This window comes from Hemibagrus wyckioides, linkage group LG24 (assembly GCF_019097595.1).
Source record: "Hemibagrus wyckioides isolate EC202008001 linkage group LG24, SWU_Hwy_1.0, whole genome shotgun sequence".
Lineage (NCBI taxonomy): Eukaryota > Metazoa > Chordata > Actinopteri > Siluriformes > Bagridae > Hemibagrus > Hemibagrus wyckioides.
This window is the reverse complement of record NC_080733.1, coordinates 18,040,251-18,057,452: the sequence shown is the minus strand read 5'-3', so window position 1 is coordinate 18,057,452 and position 17,202 is coordinate 18,040,251. Positions and strand designations below refer to the sequence as shown.

The 17,202-nt window shown below is 41.5% G+C and overlaps 1 protein-coding gene across 8 annotated transcripts in view; it reads left to right on the top strand.

Moving 5' to 3' along the window:
• tanc2a (tetratricopeptide repeat, ankyrin repeat and coiled-coil containing 2a) overlaps positions 1 to 17,202 on the top strand; it is a 134,778-nt gene that overhangs the window by 88,874 nt on the left and 28,702 nt on the right. For 2 of the 8 annotated variants that reach the window (XM_058377350.1, XM_058377349.1), the window contains exon 1: positions 11,109 to 11,574. The exons of the other annotated variants lie outside the window; for them this stretch is intronic. In XM_058377350.1, the coding sequence (XP_058233333.1) occupies positions 11,124 to 11,574 (451 nt within the window). In that variant the 5' untranslated portion in view covers positions 11,109 to 11,123. Of the gene's footprint in view, positions 1 to 11,108; positions 11,575 to 17,202 lie in introns of those variants that run through there. 8 annotated transcript variants of the gene reach the window in all.

Here is a 17,202-nt window from a genome sequence, read left to right as displayed (position 1 = left end):
GTGTGAGGTATAATCATCATATCAAGTGTGTGTGAGGTATAATCATCATATCCAGTGTGTGTGAGGTGTGTGTGAGGTATAATCATCATATCAAGTGTGTGTGAGGTGTGTGTGAGGTATAATCATTATATCAGGTGTGTGTGAGGTGTGTGTGAGGTATAATCATCATATCCAGTGTGTGTGAGGTATAATCATCATATCAAGTGTGTGTGAGGTGTGTGTGAGGTATAATCATCATATCAAGTGTGTGTGAGGTGTGTGTGAGGTATAATCATTATATCAGGTGTGTGTGAGGTGTGTGTGAGGTATAATCATCATATCAAGTGTGTGTGAGGTATAATCATCATATCAAGTGTGTGTGAGGTGTGTGTGAGGTATAATCATCATATCAAGTGTGTGTGAGGTGTGTGAGGTATAATCATCATATCAAGTGTGTGTGAGGTGTGTGAGGTATAATCATTATATCAGGTGTGTGTGAGGTGTGTGTGAGGTATAATCATCATATCAAGTGTGTGTGAGGTGTGTGAGGTATAATCATCATATCCAGTGTGTGTGAGGTGTGTGTGAGGTATAATCATTATATCAGGTGTGTGTGAGGTGTGTGTGAGGTATAATCATCATATCCAGTGTGTGTGAGGTGTGTGTGAGGTATAATCATCATATCCAGTGTGTGTGAGGTGTGTGTGAGGTATAATCATCATATCCAGTGTGTGTGAGGTGTGTGTGAGGTATAATCATCATATCCAGTGTGTGTGAGGTGTGTGTGAGGTGTGTGTGAGGTATAATCATCATATCCAGTGTGTGTGAGGTATAATCATCATATCAAGTGTGTGTGAGGTGTGTGAGGTATAATCATCATATCAAGTGTGTGTGAGGTGTGTGAGGTATAATCATCATATCCAGTGTGTGTGAGGTGTGTGTGAGGTATAATCATTATATCAGGTGTGTGTGAGGTGTGTGTGAGGTATAATCATCATATCCAGTGTGTGTGAGGTATAATCATCATATCCAGTGTCTGTGAGGTGTGTGTGAGGTATAATCATCATATCCAGTGTGTGTGAGGTATAATCATCATATCCAGTGTGTGTGAGGTATAATCATCATATCCAGTGTCTGTGAGGTGTGTGTGAGGTATAATCATCATATCCAGTGTGTGTGAGGTATAATCATCATATCAAGTGTGTGTGAGGTGTGTGTGAGGTATAATCATCATATCAAGTGTGTGTGAGGTGGGTGTGAGGTATAATCATCATATCCAGTGTGTGTGAGGTGTGTGTGAGGGATAATCATCATATCCAGTGTGTGTGAGGTGTGTGTGAGGGATAATCATCATATCCAGTGTGTGTGAGGTGTGTGTGAGGTATAATCATCATATCAAGTGTGTGTGAGGTATAATCATCATATCAAGTGTGTGTGAGGTGTGTGTGAGGTATAATCATCATATCAAGTGTGTGTGAGGTATAATCATTATATCAGGTGTGTGTGAGGTGTGTGTGAGGTATAATCATCATATCAAGTGTGTGTGAGGTGTGTGTGAGGTATAATCATCATATCAAGTGTGTGTGAGGTGGGTGTGAGGTATAATCATCATATCCAGTGGGTGTGAGGTATAATCATCATATCAAGTGTGTGTGAGGTGTGTGAGGTATAATCATCATATCAAGTGTGTGTGAGGTGTGTGAGGTATAATCATCATATCAAGTGTCTGTGAGGTGTGTGTGAGGTATAATCATCATATCCAGTGGGTGTGAGGTATAATCATCATATCAAGTGTGTGTGAGGTGTGTGAGGTATAATCATCATATCAAGTGTCTGTGAGGTGTGTGTGAGGTATAATCATCATATCCAGTGTGTGTGAGGTATAATCATCATATCAAGTGTGTGTGAGGTGTGTGTGAGGTATAATCATCATATCAAGTGTGTGTGAGGTGGGTGTGAGGTATAATCATCATATCCAGTGTGTGTGAGGTGTGTGTGAGGTATAATCATCATATCCAGTGTGTGTGAGGTGTGTGTGAGGGATAATCATCATATCCAGTGTGTGTGAGGTGTGTGTGAGGGATAATCATCATATCCAGTGTGTGTGAGGTGTGTGTGAGGTATAATCATCATATCAAGTGTGTGTGAGGTGGGTGTGAGGTATAATCATCATATCAAGTGTGTGTGAGGTGGGTGTGAGGTATAATCATCATATCAAGTGTGTGTGAGGTGTGTGAGGTATAATCATCATATCAAGTGTGTGTGAGGTGTGTGTGAGGTATAATCATCATATCCAGTGTGTGTGAGGTATAATCATCATATCAAGTGTGTGTGAGGTGTTTGTGAGGTATAATCATCATATCAAGTGTGTGTGAGGTATAATCATCATATCAAGTGTGTGTGAGGTGTGTGTGAGGTATAATCATCATATCAAGTGTCTGTGAGGTGTGTGTGAGGTATAATCATCATATCCAGTGTGTGTGAGGTGTGTGTGAGGGATAATCATCATATCAAGTGTGTGTGAGGTATAATCATCATATCCAGTGTGTGTGAGGTATAATCATTATATCAAGTGTGTGAGGTATAATCATCATATCCAGTGTGTGTGAGGTGTGTGTGAGGGATAATCATCATATCCAGTGTGTGTGAGGTATAATCATTATATCAAGTGTGTGAGGTATAATCATCATATCCAGTGTGTGTGAGGTGTGTGTGAGGGATAATCATTATATCAGGTGTGTGTGAGGTGTGTGTGAGGTATAATCATCATATCAAGTGTGTGTGAGGTGGGTGTGAGGTATAATCATCATATCCAGTGGGTGTGAGGTATAATCATCATATCAAGTGTGTGTGAGGTGTGTGAGGTATAATCATCATATCAAGTGTGTGTGAGGTGTGTGTGAGGTATAATCATCATATCCAGTGTGTGTGAGGTATAATCATCATATCAAGTGTGTGTGAGGTATAATCATCATATCCAGTGTGTGTGAGGTATAATCATCATATCAAGTGTGTGTGAGGTATAATCATCATATCAAGTGTGTGTGAGGTATAATCATCATATCCAGTGTGTGTGAGGTGTGTGTGAGGTATAATCATCATATCAAGTGTCTGTGAGGTGTGTGTGAGGTATAATCATCATATCCAGTGTGTGTGAGGTGTGTGTGAGGGATAATCATCATATCAAGTGTGTGTGAGGTATAATCATCATATCCAGTGTGTGTGAGGTATAATCATTATATCAAGTGTGTGAGGTATAATCATCATATCCAGTGTCTGTGAGGTGTGTGTGAGGTATAATCATCATATCCAGTGTCTGTGAGGTGTGTGTGAGGTATAATCATCATATCCAGTGTGTGTGAGGTATAATCATCATATCCAGTGTCTGTGAGGTGTGTGTGAGGTATAATCATCATATCAAGTGTGTGTGAGGTGGGTGTGAGGTATAATCATCATATCCAGTGTGTGTGAGGTGTGTGTGAGGGATAATCATCATATCCAGTGTGTGTGAGGTGTGTGTGAGGTATAATCATCATATCAAGTGTGTGTGAGGTGGGTGTGAGGTATAATCATCATATCCAGTGTGTGTGAGGTGGGTGTGAGGTATAATCATCATATCAAGTGTGTGTGAGGTGTGTGAGGTATAATCATCATATCAAGTGTGTGTGAGGTATAATCATCATATCCAGTGTGTGTGAGGTGTGTGTGAGGTATAATCATCATATCCAGTGTGTGTGAGGTATAATCATCATATCCAGTGTGTGTGAGGTGTGTGTGAGGTATAATCATCATATCCTATAATCATCATATCCAGTGTGTGTGAGGTATAATCATCATATCCAGTGTGTGTGAGGTATAATCATCATATCAAGTGTCTGTGAGGTATAATCATTATATCAGGTGTGTGTGAGGTGTGTGTGAGGTATAATCATCATATCAAGTGTGTGAGGTGTGTGTGAGGGATAATCATCATATCAAGTGTGTGAGGTGTGTTTGAGGTATAATCATCATATCAAGTGTGTGAGGTGTGTGTGAGGGATAATCATCATATCAAGTGTGTGTGAGGTGTGTGTGAAGTATAATCATCATATCAAGTGTCTGTGAGGTGTGTGAGGTATAATCATCATATCCAGTGTGTGTGAGGTGTGTGTGAGGTATAATCATCATATCCAGTGTGTGTGAGGTGTGTGTGTGAAGTATAATCATCATATCCAGTGTGTGTGAGGTGTGTGAGGTATAATCATCATATCCAGTGTGTGTGAGGTGTGTGTGAGGTATAATCATCATATCCAGTGTGTGTGAGGTGTGTGTGAGGTATAATCATCATATCCAGTGTGTGTGAGGTGTGTGTGAGGTATAATCATCATATCAAGTGTGTGTGAGGTATAATCATCATATCCAGTGTGTGTGAGGTATAATCATCATATCCAGTGTGTGTGAGGTATAATCATCATATCAAGTGTCTGTGAGGTATAATCATTATATCAGGTGTGTGTGAGGTGTGTGTGAGGTATAATCATCATATCAAGTGTGTGAGGTGTGTGTGAGGGATAATCATCATATCAAGTGTGTGTGAGGTGTGTTTGAGGTATAATCATCATATTCAAGTGTGTGAGGTGTGTGTGAGGTATAATCATCATATCAAGTGTGTGTAAGGTGTGTGTGTGTGAGGTATAATCATCATATCCAGTGTGTGTGAGGTATAATCATTATATCAGGTGTGTGTGAGGTATAATCATCATATCCAGTGTGTGTGAGGTATAATCATTATATCGGGTGTGTGTGAGGTGTGTGTGAGGGATAATCATCATATCAAGTGTGTGAGGTGTGTGTGAGGTATAATCATCATATCAAGTGTGTGTGAGGTATAATCATCATATCAAGTGTGTGTGAGGTGTGTGAGGTATAATCATCATATCAAGTGTGTGTGAGGTATAATCATCATATCAAGTGTGTGTGAGGTATAATCATCATATCAAGTGTGTGTGAGGTGTGTGTGAGGTATAATCATCATATCCAGTGTGTGTGAAGTATAATCATCATATCAAGTGTGTGTGAGGTATAATCATCATATCCGGTGTGTGTGAGGTATAATCATCATATCAAGTGTGTGTGAGGTGTGTGTGAGGTATAATCATCATATCCAGTGTGTGTGAGGTATAATCATCATATCAAGTGTGTGTGAGGTATAATCATCATATCAAGTGTGTGTGAGGTGTGTGTGAGGTATAATCATCATATCCAGTGTGTGTGAGGTATAATCATCATATCAAGTGTGTGTGAGGTGTGTTTGAGGTATAATCATCATATCAAGTGTGTGAGGTGTGTGTGAGGGATAATCATCATATCAAGTGTGTGAGGTGTGTGTGAGGTATAATCATCATATCCAGTGTGTGTGAGGTGTGTGTGAAGTATAATCATCATATCCAGTGTGTGTGAGGTATAATCATCATATCCAGTGTGTGTGAGGTGTGTGTGAGGTATAATCATCATATCAAGTGTCTGTGAGGTATAATCATTATATCAGGTGTGTGTGAGGTGTGTGTGAGGTATAATCAACATATCCAGTGTGTGTGAGGTATAATCATTATATCAGGTGTGTGTGAGGTATAATCATCATGTCAAGTGTGTGTGAGGTGTGTGTGAGGTATAATCATCATATCCAGTGTGTGTGAGGTATAATCATCATATCAAGTGTGTGTGAGGTGTGTGTGAAGTATAATCATCATATCAAGTGTGTGTGAGGTGTGTGTGAGGTATAATCATCATATCCAGTGTGTGTGAAGTATAATCATCATATCAAGTGTGTGTGAGGTATAATCATCATATCCGGTGTGTGTGAGGTGTGTGTGAAGTATAATCATCATATCAAGTGTGTGTGAAGTATAATCATCATATCCAGTGTGTGTGAGGTGTGTGTGAGGTATAATCATCATATCAAGTGTGTGTGAGGTGGGTGTGAGGTATAATCATCATATCCAGTGGGTGTGAGGTATAATCATCATATCAAGTGTGTGTGAGGTATAATCATCATATCAAGTGTGTGTGAGGTATAATCATCATATCAAATGTGTGTGAGGTATAATCATCATATCCAGTGTGTGTGAGGTATAATCATCATATCAAGTGTGTGTGAGGTATAATCATCATATCCAGTGTGTGTGAGGTGTGTGTGAGGTATAATCATCATATCCAGTGTGTGTGAGGTGTGTGTGAGGTATAATCATCATATCAAGTGTGTGTGAGGTATAATCATCATATCCAGTGTGTGTGAGGTATAATCATCATATCAAGTGTGTGTGAGGTATAATCATCATATCAAGTGTGTGTGAGGTATAATCATCATATCAAGTGTGTGTGAGGTGTGTGTGAAGTATAATCATCATATCAAGTGTGTGTGAGGTATAATCATCATATCAAGTGTGTGTGAGGTATAATCATCATATCAAGTGTGTGTGAGGTGTGTGTGAGATATAATCATCATATCCAGTGTGTGTGAGGTGTGTGTGAGGTATAATCATCATATCAAGTGTGTGAGGTATAATCATCATATCAAGTGTGTGAGGTATAATCATCATATCCAGTGTGTGTGAGGTATAATCATCATATCAAGTGTGTGTGAGGTATAATCATCATATCAAGTGTGTGTGAGGTATAATCATCATATCAAGTGTGTGTGAGGTATAATCATCATATCAAGTGTGTGTGAGGTGTGTGTGAGGTATAATCATCATATCAAGTGTGTGTGAGGTGTGTGTGAGGTATAATCATCATATCAAGTGTGTGTGAGGTGTGTGTGAGGTATAATCATCATATCCAGTGTGTGTGAGGGATAATCATCATATCAAGTGTGTGTGAGGTATAATCATCATATCCGGTGTGTGTGAGGTATAATCATCATATCAAGTGTGTGTGAGGTGTGTGTGAGGTATAATCATCATATCCAGTGTGTGTGAGGTATAATCATCATATCAAGTGTGTGTGAGGTATAATCATCATATCAAGTGTGTGTGAGGTGTGTGTGAAGTATAATCATCATATCAAGTGTGTGTGAAGTATAATCATCATATCCAGTGTGTGAGGTGTGTGTGAGGTATAATCATCATATCCAGTGTGTGTGAGGTATAATCATCATATCAAGTGTGTGTAAGGTGTGTGTGTGTGAGGTATAATCATCATATCCAGTGTGTGTGAGGTGTGTGTGAGGTATAATCATCATATCCAGTGTGTGTGAGGTGTGTGTGAGGGATAATCATCATATCCAGTGTGTGTGAGGTGTGTGTGAGGTATAATCATCATATCCAGTGTGTGTGAGGTGTGTGTGAGGTATAATCATCATATCCAGTGTGTGTGAGGTGTGTGTGAGGTATCTCCTGTCAGTCACACAGATATAAGCCAATCATGTTCAGCTATAAGGTCACGTATGCAGAAAAGGGCAGTGTGAGCTGGTCGATGGATCCCAGAGGAAATGTGTGTTTGGGTAGACGCACTCCGGTTGGTGTGATGGGAAGAAGTGACCGGTGGGCTGGATGTGGCAGGTGTTTAAACTGGGAGAAAATCTAGGGAAACCTAGTGTTTAATGCAGTCAGCCATTTTGATAGCGATGTGCCAGATAGCATCAGATGTCAGATATCAGCTGATAAAAGTGAGGAAAATCTTTCAGGTCCTTCGGGATTTGGTATTTTTGGGATCACAGAAAGGAACGCAAGATTTTCTGTAGATTTGTTCTGAGACACGTCACGTGACATCATCATGACACGCCTCCAGCCGAATCCTTCTTCTGTTCCAATTGAGTACGGCTCTCAGAGAAAGTCATTACATACATCTTCAATGGGAGGAGCTTGTAAGAAGGATCCAGTGCCTGCAATTTAATTTCAATTTGAACACATTTTGGCGCTGTGTCATCAAGTGAAGGCCACACACACACACACACACGCACACACACACACGCACACACACACACTGTTCCTTTTCATTATGACATTTGAACATAAAATAATTTTTTCAGTATTTTTCACTTAAGCTTACTTCTAATGTGGTGTGATATATGATAATGATATATAACGATGTACTTAGTCGTGCTATTTATTATTATAATGTATTATAATTTATTTATAATTTATATTATTATTTATTTATAAATTTATTTTTATATTTATTATTATAATTTATTTTTCATATTTTTATAATATCATTTTTATAATATCATTTATATATATATATATATATATATATATATATATAATATATATATAATTTAAAATTTTTTTGTTTTGTTTTGTTTTTACTGAACTCTGCTAGAAAGTGCAAACCTTCTGTTTTTCTCTGTTTTGTTTCTCTGTGGTTGATTACTCAAAAAAAAGAGAAAAAAGTGTACCCTCTAAAAATGGCCACATGGAAACCGTAAATGCTTCTGGGCTTTGGCTGAGGGATCTTCTGAGCGAGCTGAATTTTTTTTTTTTTTGCCAAAATAACATACCCTGAATTCTTTAAACATTCAAACTCCAAGCTCTGTGCTTCGCCCCTCAGCTCTGATGGATATAAATACAGGCAGCAGCTCACATTCCTGCATGTACGCAGCGTTGGGTAAGAACACACATTTCTGCACCACACGTTACTGTAGGAAAAGTCCAGCTCGACTGTTTCACAGCATGCGATTCACGTCACTTCAGTTGCTAGATGCTTCCTGTTCATCAGTTTGGTTCCAGGGATTAGTTTTGGGTTTTCCATTAGCTACATTAGTCCCAGGAAGCTAATAGAAGTGAAATGATGTGACGTGAGATTCGATCATTTTTACACGAATCATTTGGTTGCTGACTCTGAATCACAGATTCTTCTGATTCGTTTGCTTTTACAAGACGAGGCTAAATAAATCATTTAAGTTGTCTTTATTTGTCACATAGGCATTACTGCACAGTGAAATTCTTTCTTTACATATCCCATCCTTGGGGGTTTGGGGGTGGGGGATTGTCAGAGCACAGGGTCAGCCATGATGCAGCACCTCTGGATCAGGGTGGGTTGGGGACCTTGCTCAAGTGGCAGTTTGGCGGTGATGGGGCTTGAAGACCAATCTTCTGGTCAGTGACCCAGAGCCTTAACGACTAGACCTACCACTGCTTCATTCGTCCATATGTCAGGTTCATGTATACACTATGATTTATTCACTTCCTGCAGCGTGTTGATTCAGAGTCAGATCGCTTTCTCATTAGAGTTTACTCAGTAGCGGATCTGGACCACCTTAGATGCTCGGACACCTCAGATGCTGGGACTTGAGTGAACTATATGATTCCCTCAAGGCTTTGGGTTGTTGATCAGAAGATCAGGGTTCAAGCCCCAGCACCACCAAACTGCTACCCTTGGGCCCCCAAATGGCTGGTGGTAGCTCAAGTGGTTAAGGCTCTGGGTTGTTGATCAGAAATTCAGGGTTTAAGCTGACTTCCAAGCTGCCATCGTTGGGCCCTTGAGCAAGGCCTCCTAACCTCCTCATTCCAGGGGCGCTGCATCATACCTGACCCTGCGCTCTGACCCCAACCCTCCAAGGATGGGATATGCAAAGAAAGAATTTTACTGTGCAAGCCGAGCCTCAGTTTCAGAGTTATTCTGATTTTATTCTCTTATCCTTACATTTTGAAATGAACACAAAGTAGAAAGTAGGCATTTTCTTCACATGGATTCTTCTTACGGATCATGATCTTAGCAGACGAACTCTTGAACCTTGACATGTTGCTTTGCTTTGCTTATTTTGGACATGAGTTAAGAAACGGTGTCTAATTTTTTGCCTTGAGGAAGTTTCAAGATGTTTTTAGTGATGAGGTTCATTAGCATATCTCTCGATACAGCTGAAAGACCAGGCACCAACTCCACCATGTTTTCTTGCTGAGATTTTCACAGGATGTTAAGACACAGCTCTTTTGATGGCTCCATCCCAAACCTTTCAGCACTGCTGCTTTTTCACTGCACAGTCAGCATGAGGCAGAAGGAAGCATTCTGTTTTTTTCCGGCCCTCTGTCCTGCTCTGCTTCCTCATCTTATTTTGTTTCCTCAGTTTCACTCGTTTACCTCCTCTCTTTCTTTCCTGGTTTCCTCTTCACACTCTCAACACTCTTGTTAAGGCCTAAGCCTTGAGTTTCTTTATTCTTCCTCTTGTTTTTTATTGCTCATGGGTCTTTCCCTATAATCCAGACAGAGACGGCGTGTGACCGCAGGCTGAGTTATGGACTCTTGTTTTTTTTTTTTCTTGCTAACCTCAAACACTTTGACATTGTAAAATTCCATGTCTTTTGTTTGAAACTTAGTGCTTCTTGGTTCAGCAGTGGTCTTGTAAACTAAGGCTTGTGTTTTTATTGAGAAATCCAGAAAGCTAGGTGACCATCCGTGTGCAGTCACCTTACGAGTTCTCGAGTGAAACTCGATCTGTGATGACCAAAAAAATGCTGCATCCCTCTCTCCTGGGACAGGACGGGTTAGTGAGAGTCGACCCTGACCCTTTTAGGTCGACTGGCAGCCCAACACGACCCCCCTGCTTGGCCTGACACACTTCCCTTAAACATTACCATCTGTGTTTCTCCCTCTACCCCCTCTCTCTCTCGTTCTCTCTCTCTCTCTCTTTCTCTCTCTCCCCCTCTGTGATTCTTCTCCACAGTACCTCTGCTTTCTGTCTTGTCCTGTGCTCATGGAAAACACCCTGTTTTTTTTTTTTTTTTCATATGGAACTTATTTCCCTGAAACTGACTTCACATGATTCTCGACCCGGACATGCACTCTTTCGGTAAGTCTGACCCCTCACACTCTGCCCAAAGCACTTTAACGGCTCTCTTGGCCTAATCGCTCTGTAGGCGTGTTTGCCTTCTTTCAGCTTTTTTTTTTCCAGAGAGTTCAGAATTTGTGGTTTTTTCGCAGCTCGCTCTCTCTCTTTCTCGCTCTACCCTTTGTGGGCTCTGGAGTCCAGGGCCTGCAGACTGCCCGCGATTCTTGTTGAAGTCTGAGCCAGCGGTTTTCTCTCCAGGGCCAGCTCGCTCCCGAAAGCACCTCCTCCTCCTCCCAGAAGGCCAAAGGGAGCAGAGCGAGGACGAGCCAGCTCATTCACCTCAGTGCTCTCTCCGGCTCTGCGCTGGAAGAGGAGGAGGAGACGGAGTATCGGAACGATGGACGTGAGGAAGGTGTGCACTCGGAGTGCATGGCTGAGGAGGAAGAGGCCCCGGCCGTACGAGCGGAGCAGGTTCTCCTCCTCCTCCTCTTCCCTGCTGCGCCGCTGGATGTCTCGGCTGTGTTGCGCGTCTCGTGCCTGCTCCTCCAGCCTCAGTGCTTCAGATCAGTCGCTCCTGCAGCCGAGCTGCTGCACCAGACCCAGAGGAGCTCAAGGGATGGTGGGAGACCCTGGGGACAGCGGGACAAAGGAGTACCAGCAGGAAGAGTGGGAGCAAGCAGGAGAGAACCAGGATGAGGCAGTGGTAGAGGAAGACAACGATGACAACAGTGACCACGATGACAACAACAATAATAATGATACCAACGATTATGGAAATGATGAGGAAGACGTGGAAGAGGTCGATGTGGATGTGGATGAGTGTGAACCAAAAAATGAAGAAGAAAGAGGTGAGGAGTTTAATACGTATTAAAGACTGGAACTTACACTGCTGCAGAGATGTGATGTCAGCGAGGCTCAGAGTTTCTGACGTTAGCTAGTAGAGCAGATCATTTCAGCACGGTTTTGCTCATTTGTCTGCTTCTCACAGAAGTGAATCTTCCTGATTATTGCCGTACGACATGACACGAAGCGACAGCCTCCCCGGGGAGCCACCGTCAGCCAGAGTGATGGGCACGCTCTGCAGATGTTCTGCTCGAAAATCCTTCTTAATTAAGAAGAGCTTGCAGTGGTAATAGTTCCGATGGTGACGGGAAGGGGCACAGAGAATATGTTCTTTGATTGATACCAGGCGCTGTGGTCCTGAAAGAACCTTGCCTTCATTTCTCTTCCTCTGCATAAGTGTAACTTTGGTTAAAGTGACATTTTCAGACCTGCCCTTCTTAAGTTTTTTAATAAACCAAACTCATCTGGATGTGTTTAGATCAGCCGTAGTCAAAAAAGGCAAGCTGACGGATAATAAACCCAAATAAACAGCTCCGTGAACGTGTGGCTGGTGGAAAAGACCTGATTATCCTTTTGCTCTTGGACGATTCATTAAGACAGGGTTTTAATTTGTGCCGCCGACTAAACTCTTGGAAAGTCCCTTCGACGGCGGGTCAAACTGCGGCCCCTCGAATGCGGCGCAGTATACGGTTTTAAAAAGAACCCAATAACAAAGCCACAGTTTCTGTCTGTCTCTCTGTCTCTCTCTAATTCCTGTTCAAAGCGCCAAGATGTTATTTGGCGTGTTTGTCAGAGCTTTGTTGTTGCTTTTTTCTCCTCTCAGTGCACTCTCGGGTTTTTTCAAAACCACCGGTTAGCTGCTCCATCTTGCAGGGTTTTTTTCTTTTGGTGACAGACACCCTCTCATCATGCTCCTGTCCTTTAACTCAAACCAGCTCCTAAACTCTATTTCTGGATATGTACTGAGGTCTTTTTTAATGTTTCTTTCTTTATTTCTCATTTCTTTGTTTTTTCTTCCTCTTTCCTTCTCCCCTTTATCCGCTCCATCAACACCAGGCTTGGTTAAACTCTGATCATCTCCAGCTGTTTACATGCAGCTCATGCTGCAGATGAACTGCCCCAACCTCCAGCAGCGACAAGCGCTGTCCTACGAAACAGGAAATTGCATCATAATATATTTAAGATGGGTGTAAAGTGAAAAAAAATTGAAAAATGGGTCCAGTACTACGATGTGGCCACAAACGGTTTAATAGTCAGGATCTGAGCCGAGTTAGACACTCTGATCCGACTCTGTCATCGGTGCAGATTCTCCAGGACAGGGATTATCGTGTTCGAGGCTTAGTGTGCACTAATTAGCAGTTGTGGTATGGATTTGAACATGAAATGATTCAATTCCTGTTCCGATCTTGAGCTCTGGTTACTGTCTGTCCGGAATTGGGTGCGTTCTTCCGTTTCTATGTGGGTTTCCTCCAGGTTTTCCAAGTTCCTCAGAAAAAAACATGCTAGTTAGTAGAGTAGATTAGCTTTGTTAAATTGCCCCTCGGTGTGAATGAGCGTTTACATGGTGCCTTGACGGACTAGCGTCTCATCCAGAGTAAAAGGTCAGCTCATTCCCAGTTTTCCCGGGATCTTCCTCCAGACCTGGATAAAGAGATTACTGTAATTATACTTTTTTTTTTAGCCACATCACCCAAAATTTAAACCGTAGTTACCCTTAAACAATTAGCAAGAAGTTCCTTTTGTAAAACTCTAGCAAAATGAAGAACGATATCAAGATTTTCTATTTTAAAGTGAAGTAAATTTGTGGAATTAATTCATTTTACTCGATCTAGAACTTATCAAGAATTCTTTCCTGACAAAATTCCACCACCAGGATTCATGGTGTGGTGTGAATTTTTCCAGGTTTCATGTTTGCTCATTCGTATAAAGCAATAAAATCCTCCCAGTCCAGAAATCTCTGGAAATCGTGTGTCAGTGCAGAGGAATGATGATTGAACTACTCGATTGAACAGTACGCAAAACCTCTGGGAGAAACATTGCTATTAAAACACGCCGCTGCGCTTCTTCTCTTTCTCTTTCCGGGTTTCATATTCTGCGCAGCCTCAGCACTTTTGTCCACAAATGTGGTCGAGTCCTCGGCCGCCGAGGCCTCCTTCGCTCCCTCGGAGCTCGGAAACATGCACACATTGCTAAAAGGCAAGGCTTCGGTTGTGTACAGATCACCCTGACACAGTTCCTGCGGCTTGTCTGACAGCAGCATAAAGGACGAGTGTGAGGTCTGCACCCCCGCTGTGCTCTCCTCCGGAAAACACAAATAACTCACGGCTCCGATTCCCAGGAGACGGCTGACGTGAGGTTTGCGGGAACAAACAGGAAGTAGTTTGTTATTGTTGTTACGTGGATAAGTTTAAAGAGGCACGCTCCAAGGAGCTCCCAGGGGAGCAGTGTGTACACGGGGGTCATGTGACTTAAGCTTTGTTGGTGGAAAGGAATGGAGGAGTCAGTAAAAATGCTGCAGCTGAATCACAAACGCTGACTCAGTCGAATCATTGGAGCTGAGTATCAGGGTTAGTGGAGAGAACTAAACTGAATTTTTTTTTTTAATGAAGTTGATTATTTTGAATCGGGGAAGATTGATTCAGTGGTCATGTCATGGTTTCAGTTTCAACGCTGACTCAGTGAATTTGATTCAGTTAAGTTGATTCAGTTGTCCCGCTATGGATGACTCAATATATTTGCCTCAGTTGTCCCATTATAATTGACTCGGTATATTTGAGTCAGTGACGCTGATGCGGTTGTCACACTGAAATTGACTCAGTATATTTGAGTCAGTGGAGTTGATTCAGTTGTCATGCAGTAGTTGACTTAGTATCTTTGACTCATTGGAGCTGATTCAGTTGTCTCATTATAATTGACTCAGTATATTTGACTCAGTGAAGCTGATGCAGTTGTCACACTGTAATTGACTCAGTATATTTGATTCATTGGAGCTCATTCAGTTGTCTCATTATATTTGACTCAGTGGGGCTGTCTCGATTGTCACACTGTAAGTGGCTCAGTATATTTGTCTCAGTGGAGCTGATTCAGTACAATACATATTGTATAGTTGATCCACTTAACCTGATAAAGCTGATAAAGCGCAATAACTTGATGCTCACACCGATACTGACTCAGTAAAAAAAACTGATTCAGTTGACTTGATAACACTGATTCAGTAATTTAACTTAGTAAGTTTTGTTCACTTGCTTGTTTGTCATAAAGTCTGTGGAACTGATTTGATTCTCACACTGTAGTTGAAATTGATTCAGCTGATTTGTCTCATTGAATTGACTCAGTGAGGCTGATTCAGTAATTTGACTCAGTGCAGTTCATCCACTCGATTCGATGACGCTGGCTTGTTTGTTTGTCTCACTAAAGTTGATTCAAAAGAGCTAACTCAGTAATTTGACTCCATAAACTTTCAAGTCATTGAACAACTTCATTGAACTTGAAGCTGGTTTGTTTAATTCCTCACTAGAGTTGATCCTGACGAAGTAAAATAACTCAGCATGTTCAAGTTGACTCATGGAATTTGAATCAGTAACACTAATTCATTTGACTCCGTGATGCTGAAGTTGACTAAAAAATGCATTTGGTTCAGTAGTGTTCAGACTGTGTGTGTGAGTGAGTGAGTGAGTGTATGCTCAACCTGTACCAAATTACAGCCCTTGTTTTTTTTTTTTCTTTTTGCTCTCTCAAACACACACACACACATACATACACACATACACTCACACACCCGTGTCTCCACCCTCTGTGTTCTGTATAATTGTCTCATCTGTCTCTGTATTTGTCTGCTGCATCATGGTGTGAGCCTGTGTGTGTGTGTGTGTGTGTGTGTGTGTGTGCACGAGAGTGTGTGTGTGTGTGTGCAAAGCCATTGTCTCGGCTCGGCTCGTCTCCCTCTGTCCAACAACCTGAGGATGTTTAATGACACTTTATTTTAAACACATGACATTGTGGGGTATTTTTTTAAGCTATTCTAAAGAAAATTTTCCAGACGGACGTTTATATTCATTCCGCTGTCATTAGTGGGATCTAGACGTAATTATATACTGTCATGTGTGACACGGAGCCAGACAGATGGGGAAAGACTAGAAGAGAGAGAGAATAAAGCAAAGAGACAGAAAGTCTCTTCCCAACCAGACTGACCTCTAGTAACCTCTAGCATATAGAAATCTGTTTAGTTTAATTGTCATGTTGCCCTGAAATGACCCATGTAGGTGGATGCTGCTACTCAGTCGGCCTGTAGGGGGAGCTGCAGAGCAGAGTTCTTTATACAGTCTCAAATTTTTTGTGAGAAACATAAACAATGTTGTTATTGGGTTTATTTTTACATTTTGTTAAAGGACTGTGGCATGTGGGCGTGGCATGTCCAGCGTTTTTTTTTCTGTGAGAATTGTCGTAGCTATAAAGGACTTCTGAAACAAACAAATTAAACGCAACTGAAATAACGCTAATGCTAATCAGTTTGAAAATCCGTTCTCAGATTACATTAGCAAAGCACGCTAACCCTGCTAGCAACCTGACACTCAAATGAGGCAGCAACGATCTCTGCTATTTCCTTCCAAGCTTCGTTGGATAGGTAGATGGTTTAAACTATCACGCTGTTGCCATAGCGATGACCTTGCCGCTCCATGTCGCGTAGAAAAACAGCAACCGAATGTCACCTTGCCGCTCGCTAGCTTGTGCTTCAGAGATCTGGAATGAAACTGAAGCTAAAACTGTGATTATGAGCACTAAGCCCCGCCCACTTTTTTCTGCCATCATAATATGTGAAATCTGTGAATCTGATCTGTTTGTCTAAATAAACCGGGTGTTAAGTCATTTTAGATATAATATGTGATCACCGGGGGGTCTGTGTAGCATTTGGCTAATTACTGGGTTAACTAATAACTAACTAATAACATGAATGGCATGAGGTATCAGTCTTCAGACATCATTTACTTCTAGATTCTGTGAATCTATTTTGAGGTAAAAGAGAAAAGACAGACAGATGGAGAGAACAGAGAGAGAAAGATGCCAACACACACACACACACACACACACACACCCTTCTTCATCACATTCCTCAGCTCACTCACTGATAGTTGCCATGACGACAGCCTGCGTGAGTCTAGTCTGGTTTATACGTCCATAAATCCAGAGGAAGACGAAAGCAGCACCATGAAAGAGTGAGAAATAGAAAAGACTGGTGTGTTGAGATGAGATGTTCTGGATTGTGATTGGCCAGAAGGTTTCTGTAGCAGCAGCTCTGACATGAAGACAATATGAAGGGGTTTTTTTAATCAGGATTTTAGCTGATAAATGTTTATAGTCTGTTGCGCTGAGATTCAGCGCTGTGTGTGTGTGTGTGTGTGAAGGATACAGTGGGTCATTAATACACACTGCTCTTTACCGGTCATTAGTTTCAGTGTAATTGTGAGCAGCAGCATTAAGAAAATAATGGAGCAAAAGAGAGGAAGTTAATAATTATAGCAGATTTGCTTTTTTTTTTTTTCCAGCATGTTTTTTTCTGTCTCATGGTGTCGGTTGCTATTTTTGGGCGGAGTTGTTTCTTTTCTGCTCTGTCTGCTTCACTTTGACTTCTCTGT